A 25600-nucleotide genomic window follows, 5' to 3' on the forward strand; every position below is an offset into this window, starting at 1 on the left:
TCAGTGCTTTCGGTTCTTGGAGACCTTGTTAAACATTTTACCAATAGACCACTTGCAGCATGCCCGGCTGACCGAAGGAGACGCTAGCTCCCGGTCTGAAGCTAGTTGGTCCACATGGCACAACGCAGCCTCTTTGGGGGTTCCCCCAATTCTGCTTCCTGCCCAGGAGCTCCTCTTCCGCTGCTGTCACAAGTGCCGCAGAACCACAGAAGGGCACGCGCATCTGGCACGCATTTGACTAGCCTTTGGCGTCCCACTGTGCTCTGAACCCTTTTTCCTATTCTGTAGCCACAAGAGTGAGGGGGGCCAAAACCAAGTAGGTAAAGCATTTGCAATTCGGATTAAGCTCCAGAAATGGCAGCTGCCTTCCCGCTGCAGAGGCTGGAGAGCAATGATCCCCTCGGTAGGAACAAGCTAACCCCAGTTGCAAGCATCCATGGGGCACACTTCAGGAAGTCTCCTGGCTGGTCTGCCTGCTGCAGGTCACCAGCAAAGTGCCGGCGGGCGCTGGGTGTGTGGCCCCGCAGCATCCCACCAGGGGCCTGGTAGCAGGCTTCCCCCTTCCCTCCTCAAAGTCTGGTACAAATCAAAGAGCCAACAAAATTGAGGTCACTGGCAAAAGAGTTTGAAATTTTGAATGATTTTTATTAAACACCATTAGTCTACACTGCACAGTTAATGAAACAGCAAAGCTCCAATCTCTTAGAAGAACGATGATTGATCATGGATCAGAATGAGCAATTCTGGGTCCCCTAACCCACGGTGAGCCTGATGAAAGGTTCATTACCACCTCAGGCCAGAAGCAGAAAGGGGCGAGAACTGCTGCCTGGCCACCCCCCACCCCCACCCCCGTCTGCCCTCCCCATAATGCAATCTTCTTTGAGTCGATGGGTTACAGAGGAAAACGGGATGCTCTTGGTAAAGAGGGCTTCTAGATTGGTGAGGAGGAGAATGGAAAGGGAACTCATACTTTGTCTTTCCCCAAAAATATCAGATGGTAGGATTCATGTCTGAGACCAGCCTATCCGATTAGCCTCCTGCCAGGGTAAATGCTGATTATCAATACACGGATGCCATTCCTGTTGTTGGAGTCTGCTAACACCGAAGAGAAAATGAATCCGAGTTTAATGCTGAGAATAAGGCTGTGCGAGTGGAAACGAGAAACAACAAGAACAACAGACGACAACCACGACGAGGAAGAAGAATTTAGTCTGCCAGTCGCGTACAGCGCAGCCACAACTGGCTCCAAGTTCCCCCCCAGAATTGAATTTGGGGGCACTGATTCGACCCATCCATTCCATGTTGTGTAGCTATAGCGTCTCGCCACACGTTCGCTCAATGGGGAGAGTGATGCTTCTCTAAGCGAGCAGTTCATTGCCTTACTGAGTAGTCCTACCCAGTGGTCCAGTTTGGTGCGCCCACCTGGCAACTCACGCAGGTGAATTTTATCATGTCTGTTGAGACGTGCGCGAGGGCTCCACCCCCACGGCTAAATCGATTCTGCCTTCAGAAATGCTTTCCAACTTCACTTTCCCACTTCAACCTCTGGGATGCAAATTTGAATAAAACATAATCTGAATTAGCTTTGGGAAAGATAACGACAGAAGGAGTTCTCTTTCCACTAAAGACCCAATCCAATGCATGAGGCAAGGTACTGTCCCAATGAAAATCCATCCATTTGGAAACTCAGCCAAACACATTTGAGCCAATGGTTTCTTTCTAATTTAGCAACTTGGTTACTGACCGAAGAGTTGAATCTTTTTCTGTCGTTACATGGGAAAAAGGCATCCCAATCTCGAGTCTTTGCAAAGTTAGCAGCAGCTAATCTGCTTTTCCAATTATGTCATCCAAATATACAACTACTAGTATTTTCCCAATGAGATTATTAAGTAATTAACAGTCTACAGGCTGGCTAACAACATGCTCACGGCTAAATTCTACCCCGAGGACCACACGAGTATACTCTTTTCAAATTAATCCTACCTACCAAACTCAGACAGTAATATGACAAAACCACTAAAAAATCCAAAGTTAATTAAAAATACAAAGCCAAGCCAACATCATAACACAAACTTGTCAAACTCTCTGTGGTTGGAGCTTGGGTGACAAGTGAAGGCATAGTGGTGGCTGCCCATCTCCCTACCTCCATGAGCTTACTGAGTTGTGTCTCACCAAGCCTCCATCAAGGCCTCAAGGCAGGATCTCTCGCTGCCATCCACATGTCTTGTATCCCTCCCACAAAGTGGTACACCGAAGAGATTTACTTGACAAAATATCTCAATCCCTCAAATAGCTGCACACCTACAACACACATCACCATTTACAATGTGATGAATCAAGTGCCTGGAAAACAGCAACAATCCTTAATCATGAAACCGAAAGACGTCTCATCTCCAGGGATGGGAAGGCAATTCACCCTCCATGTTTAATTGGTTTCTAAGCTGCTTTACAAGTGGGTCTGCAAAGTAATCAGGTGGTGATCCTGAGCTCGACTGTCAGATTTGATCATCGTGCTGCTGATTTGGCACACGTTTTACACTCAGCCACCAGAGGTGACGCATACGGGCAGCGAGCGGGACTCTCTGCTGCCTCCCTGTTGTGTGTAATGTAGATATTAATGGCTCGCTGAAACTAGAGGTACGAGTCTTTCATTCATGAGGCAATATGCTTGTTTCCCTGGGAAACTGCCCCTAGCACTCCAATGTCTAGTTTCTGGAGGTTGAATTTCAAGAAGAATCTATTCCTAAATCCATGATGGTCTAGGATCGTGGTCTAGGTTGAACTTACAAGTCAAGCCAGCGGGCTTCATTATATATAGTAATAGTCAGGCATTCTACCTGGTAAGCCATACAAACAGACAACTGGAGTCACTGCAAAGCCATCAGCTTCACTTGTATATGTGACACCCTCCTTGGGTGTTCGGGGTCATTTCTATGATCATTTCCCCATGTTAGAGGCTCGGAAGAGTCTCTCGGGCTTCCTTGGTCTGTGTGTGTGTCTGCAAGTGTGAGTGCTGAGACTGCGAACGTCCAGCTCCGCCACCCCGGGAGCATGAAAAGTGCTGGGTTCAGCTGCTGGGACGCTCCCAGCAGTCATCTTCACAACGTGGCCTCAGCCATTGGAGGCCAACTTCCACAGCCTTATTATACCGCATAGGGTCTTAAACTCAAAGATGACCAGAACAGAGCTCATCTGGCTCTTTTGCAACTGGGGACATAGCTAACCTTGACAGTGAGAGTGCGGAGTGATCCCTCACCGCTCCTGCTACAGACTTGCATGACATGCTTGAAAAATCATACAAGTTTGTATCTTTCATGTGCATGTAGCTATTAGTTACCTGGTCATAACTCAGTGAACAGAATCCAATAACTCAGCAGATTAAAGGCTGTGTGGAATTAGATACCGGCAGGTAATTACAAGGAACTAACGTACGAGTGGTTTTTACTGCAGGTGGGGGGTTCTTCCGGTGAGCTGGAACAGCGAAGGTGATATTTGCATTGCGATGTTTAGGGGCATAAAATGAATGCAGAGGATCATCAAGGGGTGGGGGACGGTCACAACTGATGTGGGAATATCTCCAAATCAGGTGAACTGTCCCCAATCTTCAGGGCTCTCTCAAAGCCACTCTAGGGTGAAGCAGTACCCCAAGACTCATTTTTTTGTTGCTGTTGTTGAAAGGCTAGTTAGCACTTCGAGAGTTTGGGGTTTTCTTTGGGATTTTCATGGAAATGATTCATATGCTAATATAAACTTGAATAAAATCAGTGATCGTATTTCAGTCAGAAGCGAATGAGCCAAAAAAAGAAAAGAAAGAGCCAAGGAAAAAGAAAGAAGAAAAAAAGAAACCCTGCGAAATAGAAACTGTGGCTACTAACTGTGGAAGTCCAGATGCTAAAGCCACTAAGAAGCCGACTGTGTGTTATTACTTCTGGGTAGTGACAACTCGTCTTTTGTTTCCAGAGATTTGAACAAAATACAATTAAAAAATCCTGCCAGTTATGGACCTGCCTACTACCTGCAAAAGAGGCAGAGGTGCGTGTTTCCTGGACGGTTTCCAGACCTCTCTTATCTCTCATCTCCAACACCTCTAACATCTCTAGTGTAGCATTTTGGCTACGAGGGTGCGCACCGACTAAACTGCCCTCAAGAGGACAGCTTTCCACAAAGAGAATCCCAGGTGAGGATTTACGCTTCCAGTCATGGAGTCCAAAAAGATTTATCCAGCGGATGCCTTGAAGTTGTCGAAATCAGTGTTGCCGCTCCTTCTCATCACTGACATTGCTATGAATCAGGAAAGGGGTGCTAATCCCGAAGTCCTCTGCTTGTGCGCCGCAGTGTCGCCTCTGAGCAGCATCGCTGTGCTCATTCATTTTCTTAATACTCTCGATTTTATGATGTTGCTACAACATCTAACCAGTGGGTTTCGACAAGGAAAATTCTCATCTGAAAACTGAGTCTGTGGGAACCACGAAAGTTTAACAAAGGATTATGAACTACGTTCTTGTCTGGACATAAGAACACGGTTTGGGGAATGGCTACTGCTGAAAATTGGAATCTTTGCAGGTCCTCTGTGTCTGTGTTCACCTCCATACATATATATGGCATACGACATATATATATATATGACATTCCGTCTCACTTCTCAGGAACCTGCCATCACAATTGCTTTCCATTCTTTGTTTGGGGTAGTGTGGACCTAAAACAATACTGTAAGGACTGTGTCATTCCATCAAGCACAAAAGGATGGTGGGAGCTGAGAAATGCATATAAAATATTGAAAACTGACTAAGTCATAAAAGATACACTGCGCTCAAGTTGTAGTGTCCACTGACAATGACTTCTGTTTTTCACAGATAGCAAAAGAAGCAGAAAAACAAACACAATCAAAGAGAACTTTCCCAATGAGTGGTGTTCCACCAGCGACCGAGGGTGCTCTGGTAGAGGTAGAGTGATGGGCGGTGGGGCTGCAGACGGGGAGCACCCACTACAACAAATGGGCGTCGATGCGCAGCCAGCACAGTCCCTGGCGAACGTAGCGGACGAGATTGGTCATGCTGCTGTGCTGAGTCAGGGGCCCCATCAGCGTGTCCAGGTCGCCAAAGAATTCTGAAAATCAGAGCAGACCTTGGTCAGGCCTTTGCATGCTGTCACGGCCCCTGACTGCTTAAGCTGCCTTCGGGCAGCACCACCGCCTTGTGGGCATCGGAAAACTTATCTGTTGTTCATTCATTCACTCATTCATCCAACAGAAATTTACAGAGTGCCTATGAAGCGACCAAAACTCTCTATTAAGCCCTATTATTCTCATCTGTAGTTAGTGCCCCAAACTCCACAGCATAAGTAATGTCTGTAAAGGTTATTGTGATTAATGAAACACACACTCCTTTACATCTGTTAATTCAGAGTCAGTTTTTTCAAATCGCTGTGTATTTTCTCAGACAGCAGATTCTAAAAGTACATTACAGTCCTGTGGAGGTTTGTGAGACGCACACAGATATTCACCACAAATATGCATATATTACTTATAAAAATATATTCGTATAAACATATATAATATTTATATATTGAAAACATACACAAAATTACACATCTAAAATAAAATGTATTTAAATATCATTGACATTATATATTGAATTAATATTTTTATACATTATAACTTTATATTTAGAAAGGGGTCCTTATACATAAAATGGTAGGGAGCCCTGGTCTATATGATAGCAAGCAGTTTTTCATTCTCTGTGCTATTGCATTAAAAACATTCTCTTTTCCTCTTGTCTAAACGAACAGAGTTTACTGATTTTTCTTGGCTTGAGGCAGTCACAGCCACTGTAGCCATCAGCATCTCAGGCCAAACAAGTGTCTAGGAAGCATCTGATTTGGTGAGTCTTCTGCCTTTAGGGAAGGAAAATGACCTTTAAGTATCTGCCACATAACACGTCCCCCTGCCCCCTGGGACATGGATGGGAAGACTGCCTGGCGATTCCCCTCCAGATGAGTTGGGGAAGGGGCAGCACTGGGGACACACTACTGACCAGAGTCTTAGACTGTCTGCTTTGGGGCGGGGTCGGGGGTACGCGGGAAAAACCATGTGAGCTCTAGAAAGTCCTAGGCTTCCCCTTTTCACGTCTGAACTGATCTGTCTGGTGCTGCATTGTTCTTGGTTAGGAGAGAGCTCTCGGGCATCTTCTTCATTAGCTTCCCCTGGAGGAGGCAGCCTCAGCCACAAGGAAGTCACTCCTGTGCTGGCTGAGGGTGAGGGATCTTTGGGGCGGGGGCGGGGGAGGTGCTGGAGACGACCTTACAGCGAGCGGCTGGGATGCTCTCCTGCCTCCTTGGGAAGCAATTTCCTCGCGTGGGTTCTGTGCGCCTGATTGCCCAGCAGATGGCATTTCACTAAACAGTGCATTTATTCTTCGTGTTATTTGTAACACATGGGCTCCTGCTCTACGTATCAACTTCATTTGATTATGTGATACTTTTTAACCTGTACTATGAAATAAAAGTGATTTCTGCCGGTAAAAGAGTCAATTATTTTTGGCATCTAAACTACTTTCTTATGTAATACAATATTAAAGGAAATGTTAAAGGACCCAGTCACCGTGGAGTGAATGTAAGCCGCATGTGAGCTGGGATGTCCCCTGGGGAATTCTGTACAAAGCCCGCTATGGCATTCTTAACCTGGTACCCAGGTCACCATTTTAATAACTGCTTCAAGTAAGCAGCTGGAAAGGTAGGCAACAGGGCTTCTAGAACAAAGGCCAGAGGGCAGAATCAGCCCAATTGGCCCATTTATTTTTTTTAATTTAAGTAGAGTCAATTTACAATGTTGTGTTAATTTCTGGCGTACAGCATAGTGATTCAGTTATACATACATATATATACATGTATTCTTTTTCATATTCCTTTCCATTATAAGTTACCACAAGATATTGACTATAGTTCCCTGTACTACACAGTGGGGTCTTGCTGTTTATCTATTTGATATATAGTAATTTGTATCTGCAAATCCCAAACTCCCAATTTATCCTTCCGCTCCCCCCCAACCCCGGTAACCATAAGTTTGTTTTCTATGTCTCTGAGTCTGTTTGTTTTTATAAATAAGGTCATTTGTGGCCTTTTTATTTTTTTAGATTCCACATATAAGTGATCCACTTGGCCCCTTTTAGCACCAGAATCTTCTGCAATAAGCCTCCTGCAGCTGCACAGGTGGGCAGACGTGGGGCAGGGGCGGCCAGCCTCAGCCATTTCCACTGCACAAGTGCGTGGAGAAAGGAGCAAGTACCTGCTTGTCTCCAGTGGGAGGCGGAGTACCAAGCAAAAGGGAATCTCCTCTGTTTCCCCATTTCTATGTGGACAAGACAGATTTGGGAGGACTCTCAACCCTAAGCCTTTCAGAAATGATAAATGTGTGAAACTGAAGGCTGCAAACAGAAGACTCCAAACGAGGCCCTTCGCCGAGTCCACTGGACAGCCCCATGACATCACCAGCAGGATGCATCTTCCTTCTGCTGGTAGAGTGACCGAGTCATTTTGATTCATTCAATATCAGGCAGAGAATTTAACAATTCCTTGACACACTGTGCTGAGGACAAGATTAGCGCCATCTCACTCCAACATCCCCACGGCCGCTACATTACTGCTTCTGGAAAGTTCTGTGGTTAATTAGAAGGAATTACTTTAACAGATTTTGAAAATGGATGCAATTATGAAGGAAATCCATAAATATTGAATTACCCTCAAGATACCAATACAAAATGAGACAGAGAAGGGCGGAGGCAGACAAGGTAGGCAAGTCTTAAGATGCCGATGCCTTCATTAGCAATTTGAGAACCTTTGGATCAGCCTGGTTGTCTGGGCCAGTTGTCTTTGGATTTCTAGAAGCCTTGGAAAGTGGACAAGTTAAAGATTGCCCATTGCTCAGGTAACTGAGGACAGGCGCTCACTGAAGGTGTCTGAGGACGCACTGCTAGTCTTGCTCTCTAGGCGGGCAGTGTAGCCTATTGGGATCAGTTCAGACTCTCGAATCGGACAGCACTAGATTCAGCTCCTGCTTCCAACATTATGAGCTGTGATGTCATGAGTGAATTTCCTAAGCCTCAGTTTCTACATCTAGGAAATGCGGCTAAATGAGGCAACAAATGATAAAACAAATAGTACAGGGCGTGGCATATAGAAATTGCTGCGTGAACACACATAACCAATACATGCAAATAGCCCCAGGACTCAGTGAAGTTTATAGCTGGGTCAAGGGTTGAAGTCCCAAATTATGGCATATGCATTGATGGCCACAGAATCTTTGAGTTATTTAGATATAGCACAATATGAAGTAAGGAAAGAGAAATAAATATTTGTAGGATTTCAACCTTGCACCTGATATTTTATGCTGGGTGCTTTATACATACTATTTTATTCACTTCATCTCTATCACCTTTTGGGGCAGTTTCATCGTCATCATATTATTTTATCCATCATAGAAACGGAAGCTAGCAGGTAAGTAGCTCAGAGATTTAAGTAACTTGTCTGTGGTCACCCCGCCAGTGCTGGACAGGATTCTAATTAAATGATTAGGCTTCAAATTCTGCGCCCTTCCTCCTTCCGAGGGACTGTTTCCCCACCCACTCGGTGACGCCGCAGTAGCGGTGCAGGAAGTCTAGTCCTCATTCCGTGATCAGGCACTGGTGCAGCAGCTTTTCAGAGAGAGGAGGAGCAGGCCAGGCCCTGGGGCCAGAGTGGGAAGGAAAGGAGTACTCCCTGAGCTGTGAGGACCCTGGGGTTTGGGAGAAGAGCTGGGCCAGGGAGCCCAGGAAGTGCTTTTTGGTGGAACCCATGGGAACTTCCATCTGCATCATTGTGGCCTGCTGTCCCAGCCTGATTCCCAGAAAGCCCGGTCACTGCTTGGGACCCAAGCCCACTCCACACAATTTGCACCACATCATGTCCCAGCAGGAGCCACAGGATGATGCATGATGCTAATGCCTGCCTGTTTCCACCAGATGTTTCTACTGCTCTAAACCGCCGGCCCCTTCTTTGCAGTCTGATTCTGTAAGACCCATATCTGTCCCCGCCTTGACTAGAGTGGGTCTGTCGCTGACTGCTGGGCTAGAATCAGCGAAGTCAGGGGAACGGCGAGGGTAAAAGTACGGTTTATTTGAACTTCCAACCTTCACTGGGATAGTGAGGCTTCTGGGTGACCCTGTGCGACAGTTAGTGTCATAGATGGCAGCAGAAGTAGCCAAGGACCATCGACTCACTCTCTGGTAAAGCAGGGTCCCTCTTGTATTTGTTCTGTAGCAAATGTCATGCGTTCCCATAAGCAGGACCCCGATCCTTCATCCCAGGGGTAGTGTGTGAAAAGCCCTGGCTGAGGCTTGGTCCTGGCTTCTGAATGCCTGCCACGGTACCACGCACTCACTGGCGCTGACGATTATAATGAACGTAGAGGGCCTTCATTCCACCTCCCCTCTCCAAAAAAAAAAAAGAAAAAAAGCCAATAGTATCTTAACTAATTTGCAAATCATTCTTTTTTGGTTTGCTCTGTTTCTCTGTGTTGATCCTTACCATTGAGTGAAAATCTGAAACGGACATTTATCAACACATCATAGTTCAGATTACTTGAAGCTCAAAAGGAGAACTCCATCCCAGGCCTTTTTCACTCTCTCAGCAAAAACCGGTCACTGTGTCAGCCCTGAGCTAAGCCCCTCTGCGCCGATCTAGCCCTGCAAATCAGACAGACAGAGAGAAGGCCCCTGCGGAAAGCTCAAGGCCCTTGAAACAAGTTGACTCCACCACGGCCTGTGAGCAACGAGCAGAGCAGACGCGCGTACCTTTGTTCTCTCTTGTCAGTTTGTCGGCCATGTCCCAGTGCTCGTAGCCCCGTAAGACGTTGCTAGTGATGTTGACGTGGCTGGCGGCCATGTGGTGAATGCGCTGGGGGATGGTGACCGGGCCGTTGTTACAGTTCCCCATGGCGTTGATGGGAGAGACGTTGTTGAGAGACACCGGGGACGGGGTGTTCCTGGGGAATGGGAAGAGACAGGCCTTGTTAGGATGGTTGGCAAGAGTGACAGTGCTGCTCTAGGCCTCCCTCGTCACACCGGGACCTCATGCGGACACGATTTGCCACAGTGAGGTTGAGCACAGTGAATGTACGTGAAGCCCGAGTGCAGTGGAGCCAGCGTTCGCATCCCTCTGACTCTTCTCAGAGGAACTTCCACAGCTTTTGCCAACACAGTAGCTTTCTCCAGAGGCCCCGGCATAGAGAGAGCTTATCATCACCCCATTCTTGCCTCATCAGACCAACCCACACAGGGCTACGGTGCCAGGCTGTGAATGAGCCATCCTTCTCCTTTCCTAACTTTAAACACTGAAGTCTGACTGTCTTTGGCAACCATGGGTGACTCCATGCATGTTGCTACTTTGTTTTAAAATACCAGAGAGAGCTGGGTGAATCTTCCTCTGGCATTAAATCTACCCACAAACATAGCTCTTCCTCTGAATACATATAGCAAGTCTTCTGATGTTGCAGAGGAAGAATCAGCTCAGAGCTACGATTTCTCCACCTGCTGCCAGAATGGATATTGGCAGTTAGAAAGGCTTGATGTGCGCTATCGGTGTATTATCAAAGCATTTTGTGGAAACCACGATGACACTTTGCTCCAAATACAGTTGTCACAATAAGCAAAGTGCAATTCTTAAAAGCCCCCCAAGGAGCACTATTAGGGAAGCTGGAAAAAGATTCTGAATACCTCTTTAGGGTTCTTTAAGACGTGCTACGGAATGGCTGTTAATTGCTGACAGTTCACCCGCACACTGCTTTGTAAAAAGAAGTCTTCGGAGTCCTACTTGGGGCAGTACCAATGTCTGGAGGTAGATTTTTGTTTCATTCTTTAAAATCAGCAGGAACTCGCCTGCTGGCTGCACATCGCATAGAGGGCCTGGACTGAGGTCAGGGACAGTCCCAGAGTCATGGGTGGCTGCCTGTGCCCGCGAGCAAGGTCCATCCACACCCTCGGCCTCCTGTTCTCCTTCAGCCAGGCTTTGAACGATTGCCCAGGCAGATGCACCACTTTCTTATGATTGAACATTTTGGGGGAGTAAAAGAAATGGGGGGAAAGCTGTGTCTGGGGCTGAGCCTGCGTGCTTCCTCCTCCTTCCTCCGAACATATCCTGCACATCATCAGGAACCCTCTTCCACTCCCCCGACTTGACTGGCTGCCTGTTGGCAACTACGTTTCCAGGGTGGCTGTATTCCTCAAAGTCAAGCCCTGCCCGTAGGGCGGCCGTGCACCCCGCCGGCTGCACACACACAGGACTGGAGGGACTGGCGATCACCACGTAGCAAAATGCAGAAGGGGGGCTGACTCAGTCCAGGAGCAAGTCAATTGATACACTCGCCCAAGACTCACACAGGCTGTGCTTACAGCCATGGGAGAGCTCTGGTCCATCCTGCGAACAGAATGTGTCTTCTGGTATGTTCTGCTGTAAGGGGGAAAGCCGTTCCCCACACTGGCTCTGCACTTGTCTGGTGTAAGACGGTGGGAAGATTTTCCTGCACTAACGTTAGAGATGTTTTGATAGTTCTTGATGGAAAGACTTATTTTCAAGGTGGGGTGGGGTCAGGGGGATAGCTAAGCTCAAGGATCTGGGCACAGAAGGCTTAGTTATGACCAAAAAAAAAAAAAAAAGCAGTGAATGCTGGATTCCTTTGTCATGGCAGGTTGCAAATGCTGTTTTCTAGTCTTTCCCCAAGTGATGGTCACTAACCCTTAAACGTCAGTTTACGGCAAGAAAGGAGCATGTCCTCATCTGCAATCGCTAGAGAAAACTGCAAAGGTATCAGTGTCACAGACATCGAGAGGGGGGCTGTGTGGCGCTGGGAAAGAAGTTCTGGAATGGCATAGGCCGGGACTCTAACTCGGCCCTGCCGTCCAACTGCCGTGAGCTCCCCAGCACACCCTGCCCCTCGCCGGGCCCGGCCTGGCCTGCAACAAAAGGCTGGATTCGGTGATTTCCAATCATGTCCAGAAGTCACAAGGGGAAGCAAGTCACCTCTGGTTACCTCGTATATTCTGAAAAGGCCTTTCAGTTGATGACACCGGAGTGCTATTGAGGGGCTTTCTCTCCCGTCCACTCCGCTTTCTGCTAAATAGTCGGTGGCGGAGGCAAGGAGAGCAAGGGCACGGGTCCGCGTGCGGCCGCGACCGCCCTCCCGGCAGGCTCTGTGAGCTGCCTTTTCTTGGAGCACATCTGCACACCGCATCGCACCGATGAAGTAAACAAATCATTAAATAAACAGATCAAAAGCTGCCGACGACGCTGGGCCCCTGGCTAACAGAGGGCTGCTGCGGCGCCCATCCCGGTGTGCCTCGAGCCCCGCGCGGCTCTCCGCACGGCTTGGGCCTCACTGTTCTCCTCTTCTGTGGGCCTGCTTGTAGATCGTGTCCTTTTCTTAACACGTCCGTGGCATGTGGCCACGAGTGCGCACACAGCAGCGAACGCCTCACACCACTTCCCGCACGAGCACCCTTGGCCCCCACCGCCCTCCCTCGCCTCCTGGCCGCACTCGCCCCCTGCTGTTCCTGGGACCGGCTAGGCGTGCCCCCGTTGGGGGGTGGTCGCTGTCCCTGTGCTTGGAATGAACTTCCCCCAAGTATCTGCATGGCTTGCTCCCCCATGTCCTTCCCTAATGTCCCCATTCAAGATCTCCCTCCCCCGTGCCCACTAGCCCTTTCTATGCCCTTTCCTTGCTGATTTCTGCTGTGACATTTGTCTTCTAGCATATGCACTTTTTTTTTTCCACTTTCTCCTTCAACAAGAACGTGTCACTGAGGAGGGCAGGGGTCCTTGTCTACTTCATCCGGTGCCACTCCCAGCACCGAGAACAGCGCCTGGTGCACATGCTACATACTTAATGAATGCCAGTTACATACATGAATAGCCTGCCCTCCAGCTACTCTTCTGTTATTACTCAGTATCCATTACTTATGCGGTGCTCGGGAGAGGGAAGACGAACAACGCAGAGCACAAGGATAGGGAATACGTTTATAAGGTGCCTGGCAGAGTGTCTCATACACAGCAGGAGCACGATAAATGTTTGGTAAATAAAAGAATGAACCAGGTTGGGAGGGGGGTAGAAATAGCTCAGTGGTGGAGCACATGCTTAGCATGTACAAGGTCCTTGGTTCAATCCCCAACACCTCCATTAAAAAATTAACAAACAAAAGAATGAACGGCCCCTATTGAAAAGAGCAAACAGTCTACCAGGGGAGCAGAATCCATTAATTTTTGGGATTCTACGTTAAGTGCCAAAAGTGAAGTATAGACCAAGAGCTCTAGGAGTTCTAGGGGCAAGATCACCTATGTTTTCTAACTCAAAGAGGGAGCAATGACAACAAAATATGCCAGTGGCAGCAGCCACTATTTGTTAAAGTCACTGTGCGCCAAACACAGTGCTCTGGGCTCCACCGATATTATCTGTAAGCCTCGGGACAACTCCGCGGGGGAGTTTCTGCCACCGCTGTTTCACAGGCGGCAAAACAGCTCAGAGAAGTTCAGCTCCCTTTTGAGGGCCACACAGCAAATTGGTCAAAGAGCCAGGATTTGAAAGCAGGTCTGTTTTCCTCCAAAGTCTATTTTCCTTCCGTTCCACCAAGTTACCTCGAAGTCCTACCCTTGTTCCACTAAAGGTTTCACTTGACATGGATGCCCACCCCGACCCAGCCTTGAGTCCACATTGGCCTGTTTCCACTGCTCTCCCCAGGCACATCCCATGTTCACACCGGCACAGCCATCCCTAAGCTTGGGAAGAACTTTTGCCTGATGGGGATGTTCCCTCCAGTGACCACCGCTCTCCTCATGATCCTTTTACTGGCCAGCGTCCCAAACAAGCAGTTAGCCCTTCCCTTCCAGCCCTTTCAATATGGCGTCCGCAGCCACCTGTCCACTGAAACAGCTCTTCTAAAGGCTTCAAATGGCCTTCTTTCCTCCTTCCACAGCCTTCCTGGCCGTCTTTCTTTTTATTCTCTCTGGGTGACATCTGAGATTGCTGCCCAGCAGTTTTAAATGCTCCGCCACGTGGTTTCCATGACTCTCTACAGGGGCCGGTGAGCTACAAATGGTCGGAAAAGATGAACATTTGCAATCACTTGGATGAGAGGGAACACTAACTTTGAACCCCAATTAAGAAAAATGTTCTTTTTTCAAATTTCCATTCTTCTCCTTAGTAGACTTGTATTATAAAACTTGTACTTAACTGTTATCATATTCTGAATTTCATCAGTAAGATTTTCGTGGAAACTTGTTTCCTCCTTTATTCTTTTTACATAATACCCTCGGTTTTGTCTCTTGGCCGGCAAAACCCCAAAATGGACTATCCGGTCCTTAACAGAAAAGGTTTGCCAACCCCTGCTCTTTGCCAAGCAGCTCCCACGATCAGGGTCCGGGGACGCTGCTTCTGGATGGCATCGTGGATGAGATGACATCCCTGTGTGGGCTCGGCTGCCCTCATTCCCTGGGAGAAGCTGGCAGAGAAACCCCCCCGGCCACCCAGGGAGGCCTGGGCTCTCATTCCCTTGGGCTTCCACAGAACCTTGTCCGTACATGTCACCTCCCTCTGCCGGACGGCACGCTTCTGGAGCGCAGGGATCGCATGAAATTCAGCTGGGTCCCTGGCCTCTCGTGTGGAAATACACCCGAAGTGTTTGCTGAATGAACAGGATGTAACCCCTGGGTGACCGTTTTGAGTTGTCTCATTCAAAACCTCCCTGGCTTACCAAAGAGAGTGTGCTTTCTTCAGACAGAAGCTGCTTTAAAAATCATTTTTCACGAGGCTTTTCATGTGGCTTCACAAGCTTAGAATGTGTTTGGGTTCTGTCATTTTGGAATTTAAAAAAAATTTTTTTGCCCAATGATCCTTTAATGGCTGCTTACCTGAACTTGCCCTTGCTTTACTTTGTGCTCAGAGAAAATAGCTTTCTCTGGGCCTTTCAGTAGTTATTTTTATTTTCAGAACTTCCAGAGAGAAGCGTTCTTTTGCTTTTGTTCATCAATATAAGAGTAAGACCTAATTCAATCATTTCAACAGTACGGTACTTCCTTTCAATAAGGTAATTGAGTTAATGTATAGTTTTTAACGGATCTGTTCCCTCACTCTGAATGTTTTTATGATCTCCAAGTAGAGTTCACAGTCCCACTGCTTTGGAGATATTTATAAAGCGGCAAAGGAGATTATGTCACTGTTGAAGAAACTGTTTTGATCGGAGACAGAAGAATTTTGAAACGATGAAAAATGGAGAAAGCAGCTCTTTGCGAAAGGCTGTGTTCACGGTCATCTCATTTCCCTTCCCACTACTGGTGGCAAGGGGCGGTGAGGGAGGTACTGGAATCAGAGGAGACACGGACGCTCCAGCACAGACGCGCAGCACACAGCCAGGGCTGAGACAGGACTGGGAGTCAAAACTACCCTCTTAAAAGGAACATCTCTTCAGATGAGCCTCAAATGTCATCGGGCCCAGCCCTTTCATTGTAGAGAAAGAGGAACAAACCCAGAGAGAAGAAGGGGCTCTTAGCTTTCTTGGGGAGCTAAGGGCAGCCTTGGGACCAGGTCAGTGGTTTCCCGGCTCCCATCCAACTGCTGGAGGGCAGAGCTGCCCTGAGCAGATACAGCTCTAAGGACAGCCGCAGGGTGGGTGAGTTCACAGAGCCTCAGGTCAGCATTATGCTGGATGCTTTTATATTTTAGGCCAGGGTATTTTATTTATTCATTTATTCATTTATTCATTTATTCATTTATTTTTCGTTGAAGTATAGTTGATTTACAATGTTTCATGTACATAGCAAAGTGATTCAATAATATATGTGTGTGTATATATATATATATATATAATTTTTCAGATTCTTTTCCATTATAGGTTATTACAAGATATTGAATATAGTTCCCTGTGCTGTATGTAAGTCCTTGTTGTTTATCTCTTATCTCTTGTTAAGCTTGAACTCCTAATTTATCCCTCCCCCTGCCCTTCCCCCTTTGGTAACCATAGTTTGTTTTCTATGTCTGTGAGTCTATTTCTGGCTTGTAAATAAGTTCATTTGTGTCATTTTTTTAGATTCCACATGTAAGTGATATCATATGGTATTTGTCTTTCTCTGTCTGACTTACTTCACTTAGTATGATCATCGCTAGGTCCATACATGTTGCTGCAAATGGCATTATTTCATTCGTTTTTATGGCTGAGTTAGGTCAGGGTATTTCAGTATTAATATAAAAATCATCATGAAGGCTGAGATAATTGGCTGACTAAGTGCCTTCACATTTTCAGCCCTATTATGCCTTTGGTTTTATTAAACAGCACTTACCACATATCAATGAATATTTCATGGGTCTTTCATTACTGAGTGAATCATGGAAAAAATCACTGCAGTGGAGGTAACTTTACCCCGCCTCCCTGAAATGGCATGGTGCTTGCCATCTCATTAACAGATATTTTTATGGCCATCATTTGACTTAAAGATCAGATAGCTAAAGAAATTTGGGATTGCATCATGTTAAACTTTTCTGTCTTGCCATTAGCTGACACGTGACTAGACTTTTGTGTGCTCCCAAATTACTATAGTCTCAGAATTGACCTTTGCTCCCGAGTTGTCAATACAAAATATTTGGGGGTCTATTCAATCACTGATTTTCATGAGAAAGCAATTTTCATAAGATACTTACTTTCCATTGCCTACCCATGGAGATGGTATCTGAGTGACTTTTGAAGCGTTTTGCTAAAAAAGAGAAAGAGAGAGGGAAATGAGGACATCTATTTTGTGTTTTATTAATTCAGAAACAGATGGAAGTGTGATTCCGAGTGCATTAATATTGATTGCAGCATTTCGGGATGCCTCCTGTTTCGTTAGCAGAGCTGGGATGTATGTGCACGTCAGCACACCACGACGCACACTCGATGAAAATAGCTGGTTAGGATAATTAGTGGGCTCCAATCAGGACCATGAAAGTCACTTGATGAAAGATCTTATATACTAAAAGGCCCAGTGAAATCAGACTCAGTTCTCCAAGAAGTGGTTTAATTATCCTCATCTGAAATTTATTCTGCAAAACAAGCTCTTCAGAGTACAGACAAGCTTTTCACCTTTAGTTCCAGTTGCAAACTTTTTCCCTGGGATGCAAGGTGAAATTCCAAGAACTTGCCAGGACCAAGCAGCACTTTGTGTGCGTGTGTGTGAATCACCTTGATTTGCTATTTTTACATGCAAATCCTCGTGACTGACAGTTTTCTCTGTTTAGCAGTGCAGCTGGCCCAGGGCTGCATTCTTTGCCCTCTGAAGGGCTGGTTTAAAGAATGGGCCTCCTCTGTTTTCGTGGCCATACACTTGTGGAGCACAGAAAAACCTGACATTCAGCACCGCCGCAGAAGGACAGCGATCGGCTCATTATAATAGCCTCACCAAGGCGGAGCCTCCAGTTTTGAAGCTCAAAGCCCAACACACTGCCAGAGGAGTGAGCTACTTAACACCTGCTCGGTATTTTGCGGTGTCCTGAAAACTACACAGGGCAGGCTGCAGGGGACTGATAATAGGGCTGTGGTCCTCAAAGTGAGACCACAAGACCAGCAGCATCCAGCAGCATCTGGGAGCTTGTTAGAAATCCCTATTCTTAGGACCTGCCCTGGACTGGCAGAATCCAGACACCTTTCCAGAGCACAGGTTGACCATAGGCACCCAGTCACAGGCGGCTTTGCATTTGACCCTGTTCACCTCCACCAGCACTGGTTTTATTCTGGCTGGACACCACATAATAGCAGAGCAGGGGAACTTGCTCTTTTTCCCAACCGAGTCAGTGTCCTCACACAGCTGAGCCCCATCCCTCCCTGGGTTCAGATGTTTGATGTAAGGTCAGGATTGGATTCATTTCAAACAACTGCTTTGGTGCAGTGCGGTCATGTGGTCTCATGCACTTAGCAAAATAATAATAGTAATAATAATAAGATTGTCCTTTTCTTTCAAGACCTGCCCAGCAGGAGCCTTGGGCATCCTGCATTCTAAATCATGCCCAGCATAGGCGGGCAGAAGCAGCAGAAGCCCCACAGACCCTCAAGCCAGTGACACCTGGTACAGTGGCCAGGCCTAGTGCCAGACTGTGGCTTGTGGTTTTCATCCAGCTCGTTCCTGCATTTTGGTATTGCATTGGTGGTTGAAATATCTTTTTGTGCTTGCAAATTCAAAACTTCAGCACCCTAGATAATGGATTGGTTTATTTATTGTTTGTTTCTTTTGGTAGCCAAAGCACTCAGTTGTCTTAAAGTGCAACCACTGTACTCCAAGACTCTCCATGGCCAAAGGGCTCCCAAGGGTATGGATGTCCCCTCAGAGCCCAGGGTGGCAACAGTGACTTCTGTCCTGGCTGAGAAGTTTCTGGGCTGGCATCTCATTAAACAAGAGACTGAATACAGCCACAGCTGTGCATGATGGGGCAGAAGGCATCAGGCCCCTGACTGCCGCCAGGAGGCTGCCCAGGGCCGTCTGTTCAATCCAGAAAATCACCAGGGGACTGCACTATTATACCTTCTCTTCCTGGAATCAAATCAAACCTGAGCCCCAGAGGAGGCGGGGAGGGCCACGGCCGGCCAGGACGAGGGAGGTTAAGCCTTGGGCAGCAAGAACCTTGACATTTAATAACATGCCCACTGTGTCTCCTTGTGATTTAATCACTGGGGTCTATGCATTATCCAGAATAGGGGTCTATGCATTATCCAGAATAAGGATTACCTTAAAATACTCCATCAGGGATCTGGAGTACTTCATAGCATGGTCCTTCTTCAGTTTGAACATCCGCAGGTAGAGGAGCGATAAGCACCTGTAGCTGTGGGGATGCGGAAAGGACCACGTTAACGCCAGCGCTTAACGAAACCTACAGACTAGAATGTGCTGATTCACGGTTATTGAGGAACGTAAGTGAAAAAAGAAAAAAATTAAAAAGAAGGAGTAAGCATTAAAATTCCATCTTGATAAGGGTAAAAATGGGGAGAGTAAATGTTTAGTCAGTGGCTGAAGAAATCCATTAGTTAACCTTTAATAGGTTAATGGAAAACAAGAATATCGATCTGGGGTAAGCAGCCTAAGTTGAGTTTTCAAATCCTTCCGCGAACTCTCAGCTGCTTCCTGGTGGTCCATGACACTTACCAGAGGACTGCCAGCTTTTTGTCCCCATCCGAAGCCAGGGGGCTTGCAAAGTTCTTCAGCCTCATCGCATACCTTTGAAGAGAAAGGACAAGGTCTAGTGGCATCTGTCGGACCCTTCAGGAAGTCCCAAAGGCACTGGCATGCTCATCACCGGAATGCGCTCGCCCCACATTTGCTCTGGGCCGAAGGACTGAGAAGGGTATGTGGGCAAAAGCATGCTCTCCCAAAAACATGTACAAAATGATGACCACAAGAGTTCCACAATGGAAGCTATAGCTCTGGGCAACTGAGCGGAATCCGGAGCCCATGTCTGAGGGCAGGACTGTGGAGTTGCTGTGGGTTTGGCACACGCAGAAATGCGGGAAAGTACTGCTTCTAAGAACACTCTAGCTAAACAACATTATTGGCTTCCAATGAGGTGGACACAAATGTCAGTCTCATTTGAGTTTTTGACAGATGAGGTAAATAACACAGCCGTGTCTGACGCGCGCGTGGGGAGGACTCAGGCACACCGTCGCGAGGGGCTTTTCTAATGGTTCACGTGGGGAATGTTCCTCCAGGAAGTGGCTTTGTTTTTTTAAAAGGAAGGTCACTTTTACAGCATGTCAAGGTCTGAGTGCCCCTAATTTATGGTGCTTGTATATTATGTCTTTCCATTCTGTTTAATTGTTACTGTTCACACTGGGGTGATCAAAGGTTGAGTAGTTCCCATTTTTTTTTCTTCGAGCTGAGCATATTCCATTCTGGGCATTTAGACTCTTGAAAATCAATTCATTGCATAAAATCAGGGTCTGAGCTTTAATGCAATTTCACAGGTTCTTGTGGTGGGATAAGTAACGGAGTTCAGTGTTGCAGAAGGAAGTTGAAGATGTGCAAGCAGCCTTAGATGAGTTCTGCTTTCTGAGAAGGCGGTGGAGAGTCCGCAGCCTCCCCAGAGCGCCAGCGCCCCCTGTCGCCCCGCGCTCCCTCTTACTGTGCCAGTTCCTTCCAGCGAACATTTTGCAACAAAAGAGCCTGGGCACTGGGTAGGGGTGTGTCCTGCTGCTGCCGTAGTAAGCAGGAGGATTTGTATTACGTCACAAACCTGTCTGCGGCAGTTAGGTCGCTGAAATGTCAAGTCATGGGGATGCCTCGCTTGCTTTCACAAATACATGTCTACCGCAGAGGCCCAAGGCTCAGAGCAACGATAATTACTTGGATGGAAAAGAATGGGGTGATCTCTCTGTAGCCAGCATACCATCAGGGAGAGAGTAATAAAAATCTCTTCTACATAAAATTATGCTACTAAGAACTATGCTCCTTTTACAGTCACCCTCTAATTGCAATCACTGTTGCTCCAGTGCTTTCAATGGACCAGAAGACTTAGATGCTTTAGCCCATTTTATTCCCAACTGAAATTTCTCTCTCCCCTAAAACTATACACACGTAGAGAAAATGTAAAAAATATACATATGTAGAGAGAGGACACACACAAGAGTGTACACAGCACTGGTGCAATCTGGGAAAAAAAAACCTGATGAAATTTGAGTAAGGTGGACAGACTGTGACAAGCAGTGTCTGTGTCCCAGCTGTGGCCCTGGACCACAGCTTCGCTAGACGGTACCTGGGGGGAAATGGAGGGAAAGGTACACAGGGACTTTCTGTATCATTTCTTACAGCTGCAAGTGAATCTACAATTATCTCAAAATAAAGTTTAAAAATACTGACTTTAAAGTGAATGCCTGTAAATTCTCCATTGATTTTCACCAGGTTCCACTGAAACATACTCCTATGGGGAGTAGACAAACTATCACGTCATGGGAAAAAAAACTGTGCTTAGAGAAAAAGAAAAAAAATGTAAATAATTAATGGAAAAGAAGTGTTTTCCAATGGAAATAAATATTACTCAATGATTCACATTGCATTGTTACCAAAAATGAAATTGATTTTTCAAAAAAAAATTTAAGCTGTCATTGATTTTGCACATTTTTATTTAATTCTTTTTTTGGGGGGGGGAAGGAGTGGGTAATTAGGCTTAATTATTTATTTTTAATGGAGGCACTGGGGATTGAACCCAGGACCTCATACATGCTAAGCATGCGCTCTACCACTGAGCTACACCCTCCCTGCCTTGATATTTTGATTTTATATTTTGAGAGCATGTGTTTTCCTAAAAGAAAACAGGAAAACAATATACACAGGGAGGGAAAACACCCATAATTTCATCCCCAGTTACAGTCATGAGCTCATTTCCCTTCTAGATCGGTCCACATGCTTTTCATGCTCAGAAACGTACAGTGTATATAAGTCTGTGGCTTGCTTCTACTTTCACATCATATTATAAACATTTTTGTGCAGCTTCATAGTTTCCATTACTGTTGCATTTCAATGGCTGCAAAGTCTGTTGAGTGCACTACGATGCAATGAATTACCCTTCTATTATTGATTATTTGGTTTGCTTCTAATTGGGTTCTATGATATATGCTAAGCTGAACACTGTACAGATAACTCGTTCTACTCTTGGAATTATTTTCTCCAGTACAGGAAATTCAAATTTCTGGAAGTTGAATTACTGGTTGAAAAGATGTGAATGCTCACTGGTGTAGGTTTTCCTACATGATGCCAAACTGCCATCAGTTCCCACTCCCATCAGCCAGCGAGGAAGAGGCCCAGGTCGCCATGACTGTGCACGCGTGCTCATGCTAGGTAGTAACGTTTTCACATTATCTTGTCAATTTAAAAAGTGTCTTTCTTTAATTTGCATTTGAGGATGAATAGAAGGCATGGCTTTCCTCCATGTTTTGTTTATTAATGGTCCCCCTCTTTTTTGCATCCTTACAATTTTTGCCAGGAATTTCATCTTGTGCATCTTTGAAAATTGCAGGCAGCCTCGAATAGACACGGAGAAATCAATTTCCCTTTAAAAGCTACAAACGGTGGTGGCGGCTTTCACAGGGCATAAAGTAAGTCTGAGGGACACCTCGCACTTTTCTCAGAGCAGCAAAAAGCCAAAGATGGCTGCCTGGCCTGGCAAGGAAGGCTGGCGCTCTCCTCATAATCTCCCCACTTTTGTGGCTTTAACTAAATCTTCTGATTCTGTCTAAGCACAGTTTTTTTTTTTTTCCTTCTTCTTTATAATAGTTCTCCTTCTTTTGGACTTTTCGAATGCTTTCCTGGGAAAATATGCATGCTAAATGTGTCCAATGTTTGTCCGAAGGTTTAGGTACAAGCGTCCTCAGATTTGTAAAGTTTATTGCAGATGGGAGGACACACAAAAACCAGGCCTGGCATCATCGATCCACTGAGCCAGAGGTGGCTGGGACATAAGGGCCCAGCAGGTGAAGGCGGCATCAGAAGCAATTATTTAGTCCATCCAGCGAATGATGGTGCTTATCCACTATTCAGAGGTGGATTACAGTATTTTACAAACATCTGCAAATTACTAGAAAACAATAGAATGGATATCATTTTTTCTCTTTCTCTCATCTCTGCCCTGCCCGCTGTTACCACTTTGACTGCCTCCCTCAAATTCCAGATGCGTGAAAAGTGGACTCCACACCTGCGGCTGTAAAAGCTGACTTTGTGTTGGAATAGTGCCCCTCCCTTTTTAATAACTGAGGCAGAGATTCTTAGAAAACATAGTTTATAACAGAAATCCCAACAGCGCTGCTATTTTTGAAGGATAAAACTGCGCTTGGACAAGACAAGTGTTGGGGCCATACAGGGAAGGCACGGTGCTTTAATTCCACCCACCGCCTTTCCAGCTTCATTTTATGAATATTGAAAAGTATCACACTCACATTATAACTTCTGAAGGGGCTAACTTCCAAAAGCAGTGTCCAATCAATTATAAATTTTCCATGACAATTAATCAAATGGCAAGAGCTAATATGATGACTTCTAAGAAGAGGCGGCCTTGGACCAATCATTACTACATGGAAATGATATTTTCGAAAACCACAGCAGCTTGTAATTTGGACCGGGAAGAGCGTGGGCAGAAGGCTGCAGGGCGCACTGACCTGAGGAGCTCCACGGTCTCAGAGTACATGGTATAGGGAGACTTCGCTTCCAGGGGGTCGCGCTCCATGGCATTGCCACATTCGGTGAAGGACAGGGCTGCGTCGGCATAATTCACGGCTTTGCCAAATTTCTCGAACTGAAACAGGAAGGAGACTCATCAACACGCTCGCTCCTCTTCTCTCCTTCATCTAAAGGGCTGGTTCTCAACCCAGGGCAATTTCACACCCCGCCCCCGGGGAATCTTCGGCAATGTCTGGAGACGTTTTTGGTTGTCGCCACTAGGGACAGGGGGCATCTGGTGGGCAGAGGCCAGAGATGCTGCTGAACATCCCCCAATGCACAGGATGGCTCCCACCACGGAGAACTGCCCAGTCCAACAGTGCCAAGGTAGAGACATGGGGGGGTATATAATTCAATACAATTATGAATTTGTATTGACAAGGATGCAACCGATTTAAGGTTCTATTGTCGTGACACTGAGGCTGGCCGAGAAGAGAGACCTGCAGCCAAGGAACCGTGTCTGGGTGGTACGACTGTTATCTTTTTGGTGGAGCAGAATCCTGATCACTGCCTCGACTAGTTTCTACGACTACATTGACGAGACTGGTCATCGTCCTGTCCTCCAGACAGAGCTTTCAACGAAGCTCTGTTTTTTATAAGCCTCCTGGACCACTAATACACCCAGTCCTTGCTTGGAACCCTTGGTGAGCACATGAACCCCACGGCCAGGAGAAAAGCACCCAGCTAACGCTATTGTCATGGAAACCGGCAAGCTGCAGCGTGACTGTTGACAATGATCACATCACTTTCATTGTAAATGATGGTCTGAAGCAGTGTGTCAAAAAGCCCCAAAATATAGCACTACTAAATATTTTAGTTTAGTAAAATTTTATTGCAAGAGGTTTTAGCACTGATAATGGTCCCGATTAAACTGACTTTTTTTTTATGTGTAATGAATATTATATATGACACTTTTATAGTGAGGATTTTATAACAGTATTTAACATCATCAGTTTTTGATAGCTAGACGTAAGAATTCCACTAATACAGAATTTTACGGGAAAGAACCAATATAATGCAGATTTAGCTGTTTTAATTTTCGTGTATACCTTTTATCAAAATATTTTCTACGCAACTGTGAAGGCTTCAATTCTCAAAATGGTAGAGTAGCTGTCTCTAGCCAAGGATTAAGTACAACTATAAAATGATGAGTTACAGGTCCTGCAGAATTGCTTGTGGTAAATGACTCTCTTTACAATAAATGTTCCCCGGCTTTTATGTACTGCAGGAGTTCTGTGGTTTCCTTTCTGTAAGCTGTTGTGGAAAAAATATCGGTTTCACCCAAATTCAAAGTGATTTTATGAAAACCTACGTGTATATATGGAAATTCTCTTCTTCTCTTGCCTTACAAGATAATTTCCTTCGGGCATGCTGCTCTGAATGGCTCTCCCATGTGGAAATTAAGCTTTATTTCCTGATTTTTGAAAGTGACTTTTCATTCACAAACCCAGAGCTGGAAGGACCCTTAAAGATCACCTGGCTCAAATTTCTTTTCCCTGAGTCTGTTTCCGCGTTCATAAACTGAGGGGCTTAAACTCCAAGGGAGCTTCCAGCTCTCACATAGACATAAGCCCAGCCAAAGGCCTCTTCCTCTAAATGAGAGTTTCTCAACCTTTTCTTCATTATCACCCCTACCCCCACCACTGAGGTAGATTTTTAGATATTTTTTTCACACCCCATTGAAACTTTAATACTAACGATTATCTCCTGATGTGCTGTGACCCTGTGGAGGGTCACGCATCGTTGCAATATCTGAAATTTGTTTCACCCGCCAAAACCAAATTTTGCCCCAATGGGGGCAAAATCTCCCCAAATGGAAAATGCATTGTCTAAGCGGATTAGATCATCAGTGAATCTGGGGGACACAGGAACACAGCCCTGGAAGGTGGCAGGTGATGTCGAGTCTTAACCATCTGTGTGTATCTCTGTGGCTGATTTTTCTCAGTGCTCCTCCTGTCACCTACATGGTCTCACGCATGTGCCCTGGTCTCATCAGCTCATGCACCAGCAGGGCAAAGGCTGTGTTCTTTTGTGTTATCCCTGTGTCCCCTCGCCCTGATGGTGACAGCAGGCGGACTTCAGAGCCCTTCTGCACTGCTGCGGAGTCGAGGACGTCTTGAAGGCCTTTCAGATCTCTTGCTGCCCTTACAGTGGTCACAAGCACCGTCTTCCCAGCATCCCTAGCGGAGCTGGCTCCCAGTCTGCCTTGTCATTTTCGTCTGCAGGAGCAGGGACCATTCACACCACGGAAAGGTCAGTTCCAGACAATAGCTGAACAATTTGGATGACAGCGGGAAACCAACAGAAAGGAGGGAAGTGGCAGATGCCAGGGCCATGGGCAGTGATGTTGGCCACATGCAAG

The 25600-nt window shown here is 46.3% G+C and overlaps 1 protein-coding gene across 3 annotated transcripts in view; it reads right to left on the minus strand.

The window, feature by feature from the left end:
• Window positions 1–624: 624 nt before the first annotated feature.
• The window catches only part of AFF2 (ALF transcription elongation factor 2), a 465346-nt gene continuing 440370 nt past the window's right edge, over window positions 625–25600 (minus strand). For all 3 annotated transcript variants that reach the window (XM_064482806.1, XM_064482805.1, XM_064482807.1), the window contains 6 exons: window positions 23178–23314; window positions 19180–19251; window positions 18766–18859; window positions 16712–16764; window positions 9825–10015; window positions 625–5106 (listed from right to left, as the gene is read on the minus strand). In XM_064482806.1, the coding sequence (XP_064338876.1) occupies window positions 4985–5106; window positions 9825–10015; window positions 16712–16764; window positions 18766–18859; window positions 19180–19251; window positions 23178–23314 (669 nt within the window). In that variant the 3' untranslated portion in view covers window positions 625–4984. The remainder of the gene's footprint in view (window positions 5107–9824; window positions 10016–16711; window positions 16765–18765; window positions 18860–19179; window positions 19252–23177; window positions 23315–25600) is intronic.

This window comes from Camelus dromedarius, chromosome X (genome assembly GCF_036321535.1).
Source record: "Camelus dromedarius isolate mCamDro1 chromosome X, mCamDro1.pat, whole genome shotgun sequence".
Classification (NCBI taxonomy): Eukaryota; Metazoa; Chordata; class Mammalia; order Artiodactyla; family Camelidae; genus Camelus; species Camelus dromedarius.